Source organism: Spea bombifrons, chromosome 11 (genome assembly GCF_027358695.1).
Source record: "Spea bombifrons isolate aSpeBom1 chromosome 11, aSpeBom1.2.pri, whole genome shotgun sequence".
Lineage (NCBI taxonomy): Eukaryota > Metazoa > Chordata > Amphibia > Anura > Pelobatidae > Spea > Spea bombifrons.
The window spans coordinates 34,144,435-34,161,736 of record NC_071097.1 but is presented as its reverse complement, the minus strand read 5'-3'; the positions used below and the strand labels follow the sequence as shown (position 1 = coordinate 34,161,736).

The 17,302-nt window shown below is 39.3% G+C and overlaps 2 gene segments (V, D, J or C); one reads left to right on the top strand and one right to left on the bottom strand.

Annotated features, from left to right (window-relative positions):
- Positions 1–4,026: 4,026 nt before the first annotated feature.
- Positions 4,027–11,717, top strand: LOC128468467 (Ig lambda-3 chain C region-like). The segment is given in 5 exon segments: positions 4,027–4,134; positions 9,092–9,418; positions 10,575–10,592; positions 10,958–11,064; positions 11,433–11,717. Coding segments are annotated over 5 exon segments (477 nt in total).
- Positions 11,718–16,288: 4,571 nt separating this feature from the next.
- On the bottom strand, positions 16,289–17,258 carry LOC128469468 (T cell receptor beta variable 10-3-like). The segment is given in 2 exon segments: positions 16,289–16,775; positions 17,063–17,258. Coding segments are annotated over 2 exon segments (468 nt in total).
- Between the last annotated feature and the right edge of the window lie 44 nt (positions 17,259–17,302).

Sequence of the window (17,302 nt, the reverse complement as noted above, 5' to 3'; positions counted from 1 at the left end):
ATATGTTGCGAGCGAGGAATAATTGGGAAGCTGATAGATGGGCAAAAAAAAATAATAAAAAAATTATTTAAAATCCTTGGCTGGACTTTCTCGTATGCATGGGGATATCCTCACATTTAATAATATGATAAAGTGTCTATTCAGCAATGCGTCGTCGGAGTTTGTTTATATATATATATACCCATTGTACGGCGCTACGGAATATGATGGCGATATAAAAATAAATAATAATAATAATAATATTACATTAACCACGAGTGTACGGAAGTTCTTGCAAGGGCTGGTAAATTGGGAAATGGGGGAAAAAAATGAAAAATTAATTAAATTAAATGATGACCGATGACTACTGACATGCACTCGTATATATATATATAAATATGCTTGGGTATAATGAAATGTATTAGGGGTTCTATATGAGAAGATAACCTGGTGTAAAGACAAAAATGCTTTTGTATCACTATAGCAACCAAGTAAAAGAGAAAATACAATTAGTGGGATGATTCAGTTGCTACGACAATAAAACAACTTTAAAAACTCCTGAAATCTCTGCGTCTGAGGATCACGAGAGCCGAATTTAACGTTTAAGACGTTTGAGATCCATTCTGCATGAAGCATTTTTTTATATGTCTCTAGAAGGTCTGGGTATATATTTTGTGTGTATATTTTTTTAACCTCTTATAGTATTCTCTTGCAGTTGAAAAACTTTGTAGATGAGCATTTTAATTTATTTTAAGGTGCAGTATCCTGTGAGCTCCACCAGAGGGAGCCGATATCACTGATGCTCTCGAAAGCCTTTTTTTCTAGACTTCTTCCCATCGAGCAACTTAGAAACATAGAATTTTCCAGCAGATCGGCCCCATTCGGCCCCATCTATACTCAAACCTTTATCAGTCGTTGGTCTCGTCTCAGACTCAGGAGCCGTATGCCTATCCCATGCATGTTTAAATCCTGTCACTGTATAAGCCTCTACCACTTCAGCTGGGAAGCTGTTCAACTTATCTACCACCCTCTCAGTCCAATGTTATTATACGTATTTTTTATTACCAGTGTTAGAAAAATGCTTATGTTATCATAAATATTATTGCTGACAAAGACAGTAGAAAATGTCTAGTCTATGATATATCACGAGTTGCGCCAACATATCTACTAAGAGGCGTAACCTGCTTAAAAAGTAACCAATCAGAATGATGCATGCTATTAGAAGCAGATAAGAAATATAAGAAGTTATATAAACCATGTAATCCAAATATGTAATTAGACAACGCTTCGACTTTTGTGTGTTGTGTGCCTTGTCTCGATTATGCGCATAATCTAAATAAAGGAAAAAAACTTTTTCTGAGGAGAATTCGACCATTAATTCAACCAACAACCAGCAGTAACAAAAGTCTCTGTGTATATCGTACACAACAATTGCTTCCTACAGAACATTGCAACAGAAGATGCTTTTAGATTTTTTTGGGAGTTTTTTTTTTTTTTTTTTTTTTTTTTAGCTATGGACAGCTCACATAAATAAAATATTAAAAGTTCTTCCTTCTTCTTAGATCTATATTAGTGGCTTTCCATGTATTACTATTTATCACCGTTACTATGTTTGTCTGAATGTGGCAGGAAGCAGATGTTCCGGATCTTACGATCTATGTGAGAAGAGATGACACGGAGAGCTCACAGTCTGGAAAAGGGGCGAGACAGAAAGCAGAGATGGAATTGTGTCAGGTACGTCTTATAGCTTGGGAGGACTAAATGTATTTTATATGATGCTTTATTTCCCAAGAAAAGAAAAGGAATATTAACAGTTTACACATTCTCTGATCTGCAGATAAAAAGTAACCATGGACCAGACCTTTCGGGCATTCTCAGATACTTCTAGAATCATGGACTTGTGGGTCAGGGTCCTCTGATGTCGACCATGTATGGAGCTGAGAAGAAGACTTGAATGAATGATGAATAAAGGGATGAATGAAGCCACATTATATATTATAAAGAACATATCTTATGGGAGGTAGAGAAGACTCAAAAAGAGAATGCCAGAGGTGTGTCCTCCTTCCAATGTCATCTTCAAGACCAGTCATGTTCTTCAAGCCCAAGACCAGCAGACTGGGCTTAAGTTGTTCATATTGATGGAGTTTATTAGAAATGAGATTAATATTAAAGAATACAGGACATCAAGGACTCAACACCTTATTCTACTACAGATGTGACCTTCACAGGAGAAAGAGCCCAATGGAACATCTCAACCTCAAGGTGATTTTACACAATGAAGTTCATCAGCACAAACATTCCATAGTGTTTGTCTTTAAATGAGTTTATACTAAAAGAATGTTGGTTCTTCTTAACTTTACGACAATAACTCAAAAGGACTGAAAACGGAATCTTTAAATAGATCATGCTGGTGAATCTTCAAGACTCAACCCAGCAGTGCCGCCTAAGGGTGGAAAAGAGGAATTTAGGTCTTTTGAGGTCTTTTTCCAGCGCAGGTGTTGCTCGAGTTTAACGCTTTTTGTATTAGAGTGTAATATTGTGGGGACAGGGGGCACTGTGATACAAACCAGTGAGAATCCTTTACAAAAACCCCCTGCGTGAAAGTGAATGAGAAGAGAGCCGTCTGGAGCCAGAGAAGGATGACTGGATCCGAGGAGGACACATCTTCCAATGAACATGCAATCTATAAGTATGTGATGACTTTATATATTCCGCAAATAAAATGGATTTTCCAAAAGTTCCAGATAAGAAGGAATAAGGATCGGCGCGATGGAAATGTTATATTTCAGCAAGTTAACACGAGCCAAGTCCTCATCACCTCCATGAGATGCTTCATTGTCATCATACCACCTGATTGTCGTGTTTGGAAGAGGAACGATTCTCAACGTTTTGGGGTAAGTTACAAAGTATCTAAATTTCTTTACAACGTCGTGTGGGGCGTTATTGAATTATCGGCCCTCTGTGTGCCAATTACCAAGCATACTTCGGAGAGGGCACAGTTTTGGCGGTGTTGGGTAGGTATTTATTTCGGAGACTCCCTGGTTGGGTCTTCTCCTCCGTAGCTTCTCGCTGAGGCTCATCTCTTATTCTAACGTTTTGCGAAGGGGGTTTCTGTCTGTGGCAACACCGCAGCTTACTTCGGAGCTGGGACGGTACTCAGCGTTTTAGGTGAGTGTGAGTAGATGAGGTGAATTTAGGTTTTGTCGCGTCTCTGGAGAACTGTGAGCAACCAGAAGCTAGAATTCGGTGGCGGGACCATTCTCTCAGTGCTCGGTAAGGCTGTAAGGGTTCGGGGGGGTGGTAGAAGTTCTTAAAATATCTTAATATTCCTATTTCCAGGTGGAGGGAAGTAAATTAAAATTATTCTAGAGTAATTTCCAGACCCCGAGGTGCAAACGTTTTTAAGTCTGAGGTTTCGTGCACAAGTTCTACCTTTGTGTTAGTACCGAGAGACTCTACTTTGGAGATGGCACCAGACTTCAGGTTCTAGGTATATATATGTGGCCCTTGGCATGTCTGTTTGGGGGTTGTAGAGGTTTAGAGGGGCGAGTCGCCCTCTTTATTCTCTCTCTCGTGGGGTAATACAGTTTAGAGGGTAGATGTTCCTTATAGCCGATCAGAAGCAGCCAGAGAACTGATGTTAATCCTCCAAAATACAACATAAGTCCACGCCAGGATAAAGCATCAGGTCCAGAGCTAAACGACTACACCGGGTGATGAGGATGACGGGTATGGCGCTGCATCCAGGTTTTAATATCGGGGTGCAGAGCTGTGACTATGACAGGCTGTATTTTGGAGACGGAACCGTAGTGACGGTTCTAGGTAAGTTCTAAACTGAAATAATAGGGGGGACATGTGCCATTTTATCCGGTTATCGTATTCGTAGACGTTTAGTAAAAGTCTTACATTTTATTAGGTCAGTACTAATGTTGGTTTGTATCTGCCGGGTATTATCCATTGTACGGCTCTACAGAATATGAAGGCGCTATATATATATATATCTATCTTTGTCAGAACTTTGTACAGAACCTGGGAATTAGGCCAGGCTTAGGAAGCCCGGTGTAGCCTGGAAGTCTAGGTTTAGGTATAAGCGAGTGTGACTGTGTTCCGGTTACGCTCTCACGTTCGGATCGGGGACTCTGGTCTCTGTAATGGGTAGGTATTGGAGACAGCGAGGTCGCAGAATGTTTGACTTCACTGAGAGGGTGATAGATAAGTGGAGCAGCCTCCCAGCAGAAGTGGTAGAAGTGAGGGAATAATGGATGGGCGATTGGGTCTGCGTTTCTATGTCTTCGCCCCGTTAATAAATCCGCTGGGTATCGCTGCTTCAGGGTTTCCGATAGGGTTTTAGTATAAGGTTATGGGACTGTGAACGAGAGACAATATTTCGGACAAGGAACCATCCTCGCGGTTTTGGGTAAGTCCCTAAAAAAATCCTGAATATTTTAAAAACTTTACAAGTCACGTTTATAATAAATGTATCACCTCGATAATCTCTATAAAAATGATTAAATCCAGGAGTCTTCGCATCCGAGCTTCATGGAACGAGGGCAAAACCGCGAGATCATTTTTATAGCATCTCTTTCGGGCTTCCAAAACGAGAGCGCTGGTTTATTTTTCATTAGTTCTCTTTTTTAATGATAATATCACCCAATACACAGTCCCGAGCTCACAGATTTACATTTCTTTAAGAATACCAATTTTGGGGGGGGGGTATATTAAGGGTTTTTCAAAGTGCTTATTTTGTTCTTAATTTAAAAAATGTAACCCTTTGAATTCTTGGTACCCAGGGAACTTTTCTTAATTAAAAAAAAAAAATAAAAATAAATATATATATATATATGTTTAAATATTGGTTGTTAAATATTAATGAAATATTAATTAAATAATAATAATAATAATATATTTAAAGTCAAACATTTTTATTTTGGGATACATGAAAATCAAATCTAAATAATATAAGACTGACATATAATATATTGTATTTATTCCGTATTATTTGATTCCTTTGTAGTGTCGGTTGAAAGTATCATTAGGAGTAAGAATATTTAATACATGATATATTTATGTAAAATATACAGAAAATCTTGAATTTTGTCGAACTAATTAATTTTGCTGCATTTATTCTGAAAATACAACAAAAAATGCTCCTTACTTAGTCCCCAGAAAACAGCAGTGAAAGGGTGTATTATTTATATAATAACATTAATAATAATATTAATCATTATATAGCTCACCCTATCATAAATATTAAAATCCCATATTATATATGTAATATTTTATTGTCCGTTCTCCGTCACCGGTAAATCCCCCGGGCTGTCTATTATATAATAAATAATTATTAGTTAATTAATCATTATTATTAGGCTACGAGCGACGCATTGCATTACGTTTATTTATATGGCGCCAGCAGATTCCGTGGCGCGGTTACAAGAGAGGGCGATGAAAATATCTGTTATTGTAGATTAGAGATGGGTTAACCCTTTACGTATGGATGAGAGTGCTGAGTGTGAGAGTAACGCGAGGTCGAGCACCTGTGCAGTCCTTGTTTGCGGAGTAGATACGCGGCGTTCCTCGGAGCTCAGAGCGCTCTTTTTGTTGAATAATGTAACATTGTGGGACAGCTACACCGTCATACAATTAACGTAAGCGCTTTGCAAAAACCTGCCATGGGTGCCTGTATGTATCGAGCGCCCCCCCTCCGAGGAGTTCGCACGTCGCCTATACTTCGCTCCTTCCCTTTGCACATTTATTGTTCGCGCTGGATCCATCCGACTCCCAGCAGAGGCGGTAGAGGCTAATACAGCCAGGGAATTAGGGGTTCCTCTTAGTATCTGCTTAATAGGAGGGGTTTCAGGTTTTCTGGCAGGGATTTCGCATTGTGACAACGACTGCCGTGTACTTTGGGAGCGGGACCACCATCGCTGTTATGGGTAAGCGACTGAGTTTTAAAGAACTTTGGGGGGGGGCGGTTTTTATGTGTCGTTATAAGGCTGTGTTTCTGGGACCGGCAAGCTGGAATTCGGAGGGGGGACTGTGTTATCGGTGATCGGTAAGTATCTGTAAATCCGAATAACTCCCAACACTCTAGAGCAAACATTCATGATTCCGTCTCTATTTTTTTGAGGTCAGTTTGGAGATTTTTAGGTCATTTAGAAGAAATGTCCAAAATAGGTGAGGGTTTTAGCTCGGTGTTGGGGGAGGGGAGGTTTTTATACATGAGTATTAGGCTGTGAACACTGCCAGCAAGCTAGAGTTTGGACAAGGAACCGTCTTATCAGTAATTGGTGAGTGGAGAAATAAGATAGTGGTAGATAAGTAAAACAGCCTCCCAGCAGAAGTGGTAAAAGTTAACACATTGAGTGGATTTAAAATGCATGGGATAGACAAACGGCTCCTGAATCTAAGACGAGACCAACGACTGATTAAGGTTTGAGTCTTTACAGCAGGAGAAACGGGCGACTATATGGGGGGCCGGATGGGGCCGATCTGCCGGCAGATTCTATGTTTCTGGTAAATATTTTGTTCCGCATTTGTTGATAATCACTTAAAAAAAGGTCCAGAAGCTTCAACGTAGTTGGTTATTTTGGTCTTTTAGCCCTTTGAGTAGCTGGTAATGGACAAGGCATCGCCTCGGGGGCTCCGGTGTTCAGGGGGTTAAATTAAATGTATAAAAATGAATGCTTTCTTCAGTTTAACGGCTTTATATAATACAGAGAAACCCCGCTTTCTGTACCCGTTATGATATTATTAAGAAACCCCGCTCCGTCCTTCAAAATAGCTGTTTTTTGTGGTTTCAAATACTTCGTCCCCCTTTTATAATTAATGTTATTTAACTCTTACAGCCATGCGCCTATCCCATGCACGTTTAAATCCCCTCACTGTATTAGCCTCTACCACTTCTGCTGGGAAGCCGTTCCACTTATCTACCACCCTCTCAGTAAAGTAAAACTTCCTTCCATTCCATCTCATCCTCTGACCCTCTAGTGTTAGATTCTGGTCTCTCGCGGTAACTTTTCTCCTCCTTTGAAATAAATTCCTCTCCTGTACTTTTTTAAATCGCTTTAACGCATCTAAATGCTTCGGCTGCCCCTCCCCATTCACCAACATCCTCATATTCTGCCAAAAATTAGATAAACGGTGAATTTAAGTGAATAATATAATGTTATTATTAGTTGGCAAACATGCTTTTAACCCTTGTAGCACTGAAAAGATGACATAGAGCAGTTTAACCCTTTAAACATTTAAGGGTTAACATAAGCAATTTTTATCGCTTACAATCAACTAATTAGATTATGCATAATTAACTATATTTATAAGCGGCAACGTATAATAATGGATTATTAATTATTCTTATTTCTATATATAATATAGAATTATTTATTATTATTATTGGTATTATTGTTATTCATAATAATTATTAATGTATTATTATTTCAATTAATTATTCCTATTTCATATAGAATTCTTACTATTATTACTTATTATTATTTATTAAAATATTATACCTTGTCATGCAGATTTTTTTAAGTAGGGTTCTAATAAATATATATAGTAATATAATAATAACAGTAATAGTAATATAATAGTAATATATTGTAGGGGGCACATTGTGATATATTCAATATAACGCATTTGAGATACCAAGTATCATTACAAATATGTTTTATTTTGATAGCACCAACAGATACTGTAGCGCTGTGCAATGGGTTGTACAGAAAATAAAAATGTTACCGAGACGGCTGAACGTGGACGGCTCCAGATAAACCTTCTGTCTATTTCTCTGATGTTCTACCTTTCTTAATGAATCTTTATTAATTCTACATTATTTTTATTCATTAAACAATTTATTCTAGAAATGATTAAACCAGAATTTATTTACATGGTTATTACGTCATAAATCTCTCAGTTGTATAAACTGACACATTGTATCCAGTTTGTAAAAGTCTTTCTAGTAAATATTTTGCATAAAAAAAAATAAACCTAAATTTCTTGAAGGAAAACAAAAGATTTTTTTAAACATTTCTAAACAAAACAAAAAAGAAAGTTTCTTAAAAAAATCTGTCCTATTTTCTATTAAATTGTCTATGCATTAACTATCATATTCCATGTAAAATTACCAAAAAAAACTTATTGCACAATAAAACCACGGTATTGCCACGGTAACCTCTTTAATTTAAATAGTAGCAATAAAAATGTTGCAAGTCAATCAGGAAGTAGGGTTCTTTTGTAATAAAAGAACTACATTTTTTAACAGAAAACACCAGAAATATAAGTGTAAATTTATCAATTAATATTATTTTAAAATAAAAAAAAGTTTTTTAAAAGTTTTTTTTTAATATATTACAATATACAAAAAGATAATTTTCTTTCCAGAAAAAAGATACAACCCATAATTACCAGCACAGGTGTATAAAATGTGCAATATATCAAAGTCATTTATCAGTTAGTGAAATAATAATAATAATAATTACTATTTTTATGAAGCTCTAAAACGTTCTGCAGTGCTGTACAATTTAAATATATTGTATTAGTAACAAGTAACATATAATACTTGATTATTAATTATTTGTATTTCTATATATAGCATATATATTATTATATTATATATATGTAATATACATATTATTATATTATATATATATAACGTATATATTATTATATTATATATAATAATATATAAATATATTATATAATAAATTTGCTTAATTAATTATTATTACTATTCTATGGATTATTTCTATTCCATAGATAATTCTTCTTATTACTTATTTAATAATATTATACCTTGTCATACAGCTTTTTATCAATGAATGAAATCAAGATTATTCTTATTGTTATTATTATTATTTATTTATTTATTACGCGCTAACATGTATATAAAGTATACAATAATATATGAAATATATAATAAAGATACATTTACACATTGAGATAGTTGAGGACCCCGTTATAGAATGTTCCTGGTGACCATACAGAATGGGGGGGTTATCTGGGTAATTGAGAGGGGGCATTAGCTCTCTTGTAGCAGTAATTAGGGGTAATTGATTGCAGGGAGTACGTCGTGTGTCTTATTAGATGGTTGGTTAGAAATGTTGCTGCTTCTTTTCAGAAAAAGGTCGTGAAAAAAGGAATCCCAACGTGACGATCTACCTCCCAAATCCGCAGGAACTCTTAGAACACAAGCGCGTCTCGCTGGTCTGCGTCGCTAGTAATTTCTACCCAGAACAGGCGTTCATCCGATGGAAGGTGAACGGGAAGGAGAGGGAGTTTATTGACCAAGCCAAGCCCATTGCTGTATCGGATACCTTTTCAGTCAGTCGGCGGCTCAGCCTGACCAAGGAGGAATATTACAACCCCGAGAACACCTTCCGCTGCGAATCCGGCTTCCAGGACGAGGAGAATAAAGTGATATCCAAGGAGATACGGGGGAGAACGGGTAAGGGTGGGAGGTCATGTTCAGGAAGGTTTGGGGGGCACTGGGTAAGGGTGGGAGGTAATATTCCAGAAGGTTCGGGGGGCACTGGGTAAGGGTGGGAGGTAATATTCAAGAAGGTTTGGGGAGCACTGGGTACGGGTGGGAGGTAATATTCAGGAAGGTTTGGGGGGCACTGGGTAAGGGTGGGAGGTAATATTCCGGAAGGTTTGGGGGGCACTGGGTAAGGGTGGGAGGTAATATTCCGGAAGGTTTGGGGGGCACTGGGTAAGGGTGGGAGGTAATATTCAGGAAGGTTTGGTGGGCACTGGGTACGGGTGGGAGGTAATATTCAGGAAGGTTTGGTGGGCACTGGGTACGGGTGGGAGGTAATATTCCGGAAGGTTTGGGGGGCACTGGGTAAGGGTGGGAGGTAATATTCAGGAAGGTTTGGGGGGCACTGGGTAAGGGTGGGAGGTAATATTCAGGAAGGTTTGGGGGGCACTGGGTACGGGTGGGAGGTCATATTCAGGAAGGTTCGGGGGGTACTGGGTACGGGTGGGAGGTAATATTCAGGAAGGTTTGGGGGGCACTGGGTAAGGGTGGGAGGTAATATTCAGGAAGGTTTGGGGGGCACTGGGTAAGGGTGGGAGGTAATATTCAGGAAGGTTCGGGGGACCCTGGGTAAGGGTGGGAGGTAATATTCAGGAAGGTTTGGGGGCACTGGGTAAGGGTGGGAGGTAATATTCAGGAAGGTTTGGGGGCACTGGGTAAGGGTGGGAGGTAATATTCAGGAAGGTTTGGGGGGCACTGGGTAAGGGTGGGAGGTAATATTCAGGAAGGTTTGGGGGCACTGGGTAAGGGTGGGAGGTAATATTCAGGAAGGTTTGGGGGCACTGGGTAAGGGTGGGAGGTAATATTCAGGAAGGTTCGGGGGACCCTGGGTAAGGGTGGGAGGTAATATTCAGGAAGGTTTGGGGGGCACTGGGTAAGGGTGGGAGGTAATATTCAGGAAGGTTTGGGGGGCACTGGGTAAAAACACCACTAACCAAATATCAAAGCCAAGTCAAATAATTCTCTCTCTCTCTCTCATGGTGGGGATATTTTTTTTGGGGGGGGTAAGATGTCAATAACCACATGTACAAAAAAATATAACAATGTCTCTCTTTCTTCACAACAGGTTGTAACGACTTTAATGGTAAGTGTGATAATAGCGGGGGGGCAGCGGGGGCACAACTTTAGGCACCAAGGGGCACGGCAAGCTTTTCATGAGGGAATACTACTTCCCTTCCAAGTAACTCTTCATTGCACCGTTCACCTCCGAGGTAGCAAGAGTTCTTCACGCCTAAAAAACTTTGTTTTACCTCAAAAATCCTCCATGGCCTTTAACGCAAAAGACAGAATTCTATAATATTAACGCAAAGATATTTAAATATATTTTTTTTTATTATTGCAATTTTTTTTGCCAGTCAGTGAAATAAATTTATTATCCGTTTAAGCTGAGATCATTTATTTTGTGAAAATTTTGGTTTCTCATATATTTTTGCGGGGTTTTTTTTCCAGACAAATACAGAAGGTTTGCAAATAACGGCAAATATTCCTACACCCTGATCCTGTGTAAGAGCGCGCTCTACGGATTCATAGTCGCTGCCGTGATGTTAAGGAAGAAGGTGAGAGAAGCAGAAGCGTCCTAATTAAAAACAAAGGAAAATGAAAAGAAAAATGGACTGAATTCCAATGAAAAAAAATTTGGGGGAAAAAATCACTATTTTTCTAAAGAAATGTAAAATCAGGCAATAAAGTATTTTTTGCTTATGTTGTCTATCTTAAAAAATATTTAAAAAAAAAATAAAGGAAATTTTGAAGCAGAAACGTTCTTGTTGATCTCCTTTTTCAACAGTAGAATGAGTTGCCCTCTACCACTTCTGCTGGGGGACTATTCCACTTATCTACCACTCTACCTTACATTCTAATTAAAACGCTAACTCTAAACATTCACCTCCTGATTGATCCTGATTTTGTTTCTTGTCTTTCTCAGATGATCAGATCTTCTTACTGAACCCATCACAGGACATCGACCTGACGCAAGGAAACCTCTCGGCTCCTACATACGCCAAACCCGACTTCCCGCCGAGCTGAACAGGCGCCGTGACCCCCGTGAATGACGTCAAAGTCAGTACGCTTCAAGACATAATACTGCGAGAAAAGCCGCACGTCAAGGACGGAAGAGCGACTTTTTAATATTTATGACCGCATTCGCTTCGATTCTCCATGTCGATTGGTTGCTTACTAGCCAATAAAATTACATCGAAAAAAAAAACCCCATAAATGTGTCGTACAGTTTTATTTCACGGCGTTCAATGATTTCATTGGGATCTTGATAAACACAGCAAACATCAAGCTGAACTTGAAATTAAAGGGTGGTAGATAAGTGGAACAGCCTCCCAGCAGAAGTGGTAGAGGGTAATACAGTGAGGGTATTAAACATGCGCGGGATAGACATACGGCTCCTGAATCTAAGACGAGGCCAATGTCTGATTAAGGTTTGAGTCTTTACAGCAGGAGAAATAGTTCTGTTAGAGGTTTTTTTTATATATTCCAAAGCAGGATAAACTTATATTTTTTTTCATTTACCGTTCTATTGAAAGGATAAAAAAAATATATATTTTTAGCAGATAAAGAGTAACTTTTAGATTGTAAGCTCAGGGGGCTCAGAAACCATTGTTGCCAGGAACTCTGTATGAACACAGACAGGGTCCTCAGATCCTGTACCTGTATATGTAAAGGCAAATTTCTTATATATTCTATATTTAAGATGTAGAACACTCCGGAATAATAATAAAATAATAATAAAATAATAATAATAATAATTTGGTTCAAATAACCGATTTTTCTACTCTGGGTAACACCCAGAGACCTGACATTATAGCGAGGGTCACCATAAACCATTGCTTATATGATGCCCTACCATTTCTGCTGGAAGGCTGTTGCTATTATCCACCACACTCTCAGGGAAGAACCATCTTCATTAAATCTAAGCCTCTAGTACTCTAATTTTAAATTCTGTTATTCGGGGTAAAATACTAGTTTTTGGCCCGGTTTTCCGTATCACAGATGTATTCACCCATTCTTGAACACAGATGTGTGCTGCTTGTTAATGAAATGACTCGGCGTTGTCTGCCGGCGGCGGATGCCGTGAGTAACGTTCTGTGGGAGAGCCGCCAGGAAGGCGTAGGTGTCACGGTAACCGTACATAGGCTTTACAGGAAGTCAGCAGACCTGTTTATTTTAAACGCTGTGACCTCATTTCTGCAGCGACCAACTGACTCGGAAATTAAACGGCTCGGCGTCCGTACCCCCAGAACCCACGCAGCACAACATCTCGGCAGAGAGCCGGGGGGGCGCGGGCGGTTACCCCACCCCCACCCCCTGCACGCAGATCGCACTCATCATCACTCTGTTACCTCGTCTCCAGGGCTATAGGTTTATAGCAGCATTATATATATATATATATATATATACATTACTGTTCAAAAGTTTGGGGTCACTCAGAAATTATATATAGAAAGGCGTGAAATAAACCTAAAATCACGTATGGTGTATATAGTAAACAAGTGATATAATACTTCCCTGACAAGACTGCAGCGACCCAAAAAAACAAACACTCCTCCTCAGGGTGTGAAAATTCCAACGAACCAAACAATAATGGGGCGCAGATACATATGAGGAAAAAAACAAATAAAACCAATAGTGTAGAGTGTAAAACCAATGATGTATGCGAATTAAATGTTGCACTCACAAAAGAAATGGATGATTCAGACCCATCTATGTTGAATGCAAAGTGTCTTTTCCAAAGACACTTTTCCATGAAAACTGTTGAGTGACCCCAAACCTTTTAAATGGTGAAGTATACACATATATACTGTATACACACACAAAATATACACACATCAACAAGATTTGATATTATATTTAAATATTTCTTTACACGCATAAGGAGTACTTCCCAATTTAATTTTATTAGCATAATACTTTATTTAAGGATTTTCCACAATAATACAAAATGAGTTCACAAGATACATATTTATTAAAATTATTATTATTATTATTCATTTATATGGCGCCAACAATTTATGAAGCGCTTAATACAATACATATATTCAAGGGGTCCGACGAGACGAGGATTGACTCGTCTTGAGGAGAGAGCCCGGCTCGCAAGCTTAATATTATTTCAACCGTTAAGATAACAGAATACCCCCAATCCAAAAATATATATATATCACTGTATAGAATAAATATTATTACCTGCTGGATTCCTGGGAGTTTGCATAAGGTATTGGTATTCATACACAAATAGTATCGACCCTGGCTGTAAACATGGCGGCCATCCATGGACCTCCTTCCACTGGTTTTTGTGAAATATATGAGTTTTTATAGAATTTTGAGAACCGTCTTAGAGTCCGTGTCATCCAGATCCTCCGTGTTAGTTCTACTTCCGTGGTCTCCGTCGGTTCCGTGGAGCAGTCTTGGGGAAGGGCCGTCGGCCGTCAGCCTCTGCTGGGGCTCAGCTCCTGTACTTCAGTTAAATTCAGGCAGCCAAGTTGTATTGGGTTTATGAGCAAGACTGGCATGAACACCCCGGCCATGTTTTCCAGGAGACGTATCATTTATACATATTGCTGACCAGCCCAGATAAAGTGCTGCCCTGCAGTATGGAGGATCTATAACCGACTAATTGGTTCCCTTCCATAAATTTATACATCCCACATACCGTAGGGCAGCGCTATGGAAAACATGGCCGACGTGGTCACCCTAGCCAAGACTTGTGTGAATATAATTTCCCCTTCCTTATTATGATTATTATTATTATTATTTATACAGCGCCAGCAATTTCCGCAGGGCTTCGGACAGTCCGTCCATTCAAAGGGTCTGACAAGACCGGAAGCGATGGACTAAGAAGAACATTTTAATGTTGGTATTGAGTCTTCAAATATAATTAAAATGCCATATTTTTGGTGACATATTTTAGATGAAGTACAGTGAGGTTTATTCTGTTGTTCTAATTGTGTTTTTTCCGCCCCGCTCTTGGTATATCGGTTGCAAACAGCCGGATGCAGATTAGCTCGCGGAGATGAATACTCATTGTTTTGCAGGTACGGAGGAAGCGAGCAGGTGGTTTGTTTTTTTAGAGCAAGGCTCGTATTAAGGCAGAGGTGGTAACCCAACTCCCAGCTGCGAGAAACCACAAGCCTCACATCATAGATTGACATTTTAGTATTAAACGTCCCACATCCTTTGCACCCCCCCACCCCCCCCATCCGCACCTATATTGTCTTTTGATCTACATTTTCATGTTTTGACTGCTAACTCAGGTGTTTACAAAGCAGAAGATACAAATCCACACGCATGTATTAATATGTTCTACCCGTTAACCCTAAAAGTGATTCATCGAGCACCGTACAGATTTACTGCACTTAAAATACTTTCCAGATTATTGTTTCCCAGCGAAACGTCCTTTTATTTATAGGGATGCTGGAAGCAATGGCTTTGCTTTAAATTCCGAGAGTTTTCTTTTTGCGTGACGATTTGATGGCATTCTATAAGTCACCCCCTCAAAAAAAAAGATTTATCGAGAACTGAGCAGGTTTACTGTACTTAAAAAAAGTTTCCAAGTTAGTATTTTCCTGCTGGACGTAATCTGGAAGGATTAGCTTCGTTTTGGGGTGTAATTTTCCTATTACATAAACATTTGAGAGTATGATGTAAGTTTAAAGCTTTTTTTTTTTTTTTTTACAAAAAAGGGAAAACAAAATAAAAAAAAAATATTCAAAATGATGCCAATGAAGACAGAATAAAATGATGTTATAAAATAATAACAGTCACAGCTCGTCGACATGTGATGGTTCTGCATGTTCTACAGAGCGGGAAACACGTTAGGTTTGATTGTCTTTTCTCATTGGAAAGAATTAATTGTTCCTGGCTGTAAACATGGCGGCCATCCATGGAACTCCTTCCACTTCTCCAAAGGAATGTCTACCCTCTTTTGTGAACATGAATTTTAATAGGATTTTTAGAACAGTCTTAGAGTCATCACATGACCTAATTAAGTACATGTATATAGGGTTTAGTCAATTCTTTGTGGTGGAAGAATTTTATGTGTTGGAGAAAGTTCCAGAAGAGTTCTAGAGACGACTTCCCTTAGAACAGAGGCGTCCAACCTGCAGCCACCCCAGCTGCTTCAGGACTTCATCTCCTATAATTCAACTAAGGAGCTGGCTGAGGAGTATGAGAGATGTAGTCCTGCAGCAGCTGGAGGGCCGCAGGTTGGACAGCCCTGTTCTAGAGACTCCAGATCCTAGAACGCAACTCTGCCGCCTAGTGGTAAGAGTGAGATCTATTTTTACATTCACATGTTTAAGAAGAGAAAGGAGGAGGGGGAGAGGCAGAAAGTAAAAGGGAGATAGAGAGTGAGGAGGGCAGAGAGAACACGCGGTCAAGTGGAGAGAGAATCATGATATTTCAAGACTTGTGTCACGCCTGAAAGAGGAGAGCGAGCGACGGGGAGAGAGATTACAGGTGCCGCCGTTATATGTTCGATTTCCTTTAAAATCACACTTTATTTTTTTTAAAGATGCCGAAGCACAAAGATTTATTCTCCTTTTTAGTTCATACTCAACAGATCTGTCATCCTATTCCTCCGAGAAACAACATAGAAACTTTTAAGAAGCCTTTCAGTCCTGATCCCAGCAACCTATCACTGCCTGCTTTTATCTCACGTGACAATTAAAGTGTCCCCATCAAAAAATGGGATTTCACATTAATAAGGATGGTGTTTCTAACGCTGGATTTAGTTTGGTGACATTTAGCCGTGGCAGTGGAACCGCATCTTTAATATGTCTTTAAACAGGTTATTATTGTTTATTGTTTTATATAGCGCCATCATATTCTTGTTATGATCCTCAGGGCATCGCTGGAGAACCGGTAAAGATGATTCTCTGTTGCCGGGCAGCACCTGTATGTCGGTGCTCTCTTGTGAGGTTATTGGAAAGGCTGTAGGTTACTTTGTAACAATGTGCATCACTCGAAGCACAGAAGTATACGGCTTCATCCTCAGCTGTTAGCGACTTCACGTCCAAGCTGGTGGTCTTCCCGTCCTCGGTTCTCTTCATGGTGAAATGATTTGCACTGCCCCCCTGCTCGTAGAAAGCGTCGTTACCCTTTATCTGGCAGGCAATAAGCTTTAGCTCCCCGCCGTCCTTTTGTTGGTACCAGTACATCCAGTCGTGGTCTGTAGTTTGAGTGCAGATCATCTGGACTGGGGTATTTAAGTGTCTCACGAGCATTCTGGGTCTCTGGAGAACGGTGAGCGTCTGAGCCAGACCTAAAACCATAAAAACAGCCGGATCGGCTACCAGGGCGGATTTTGGGGGCTATTACCAAATAATTAATATTATAATATTATATATTTTATTTATATATCGCCAACGGATTCCGTCACGCATTGGTCTACAGAGACAGGAGTTACTGATTTAACTATAAATATGTTTTAATCTCCATTTCCCATAGGTGCTGCTAGGCAGTATGGAACATATATATATTTAATATATACGGTATATATTTAATATATACGGTATATATATGTCACCTGGTCTTTCTCCAGATACTTACAGACGGGAATAAGAAGCCAGAACACACCGCTCTGTCTAAAGCACATCGTGACTCTGAGTCTTCGCTGGCGGTGACCCAAAATTAAAGGCGGAAGCCGCAGCTATACGTGGAATGAAGCCTGGTTAACCCCTTCGTGGACACTATTAGGGTTAGGTATGGAGAAATGGTGCGATGTAGTTAGTGATACTTTTTTAGTGGGCAGATAATGACAGAAGAAGGTGCCGGGTCGTCTTTAGATAT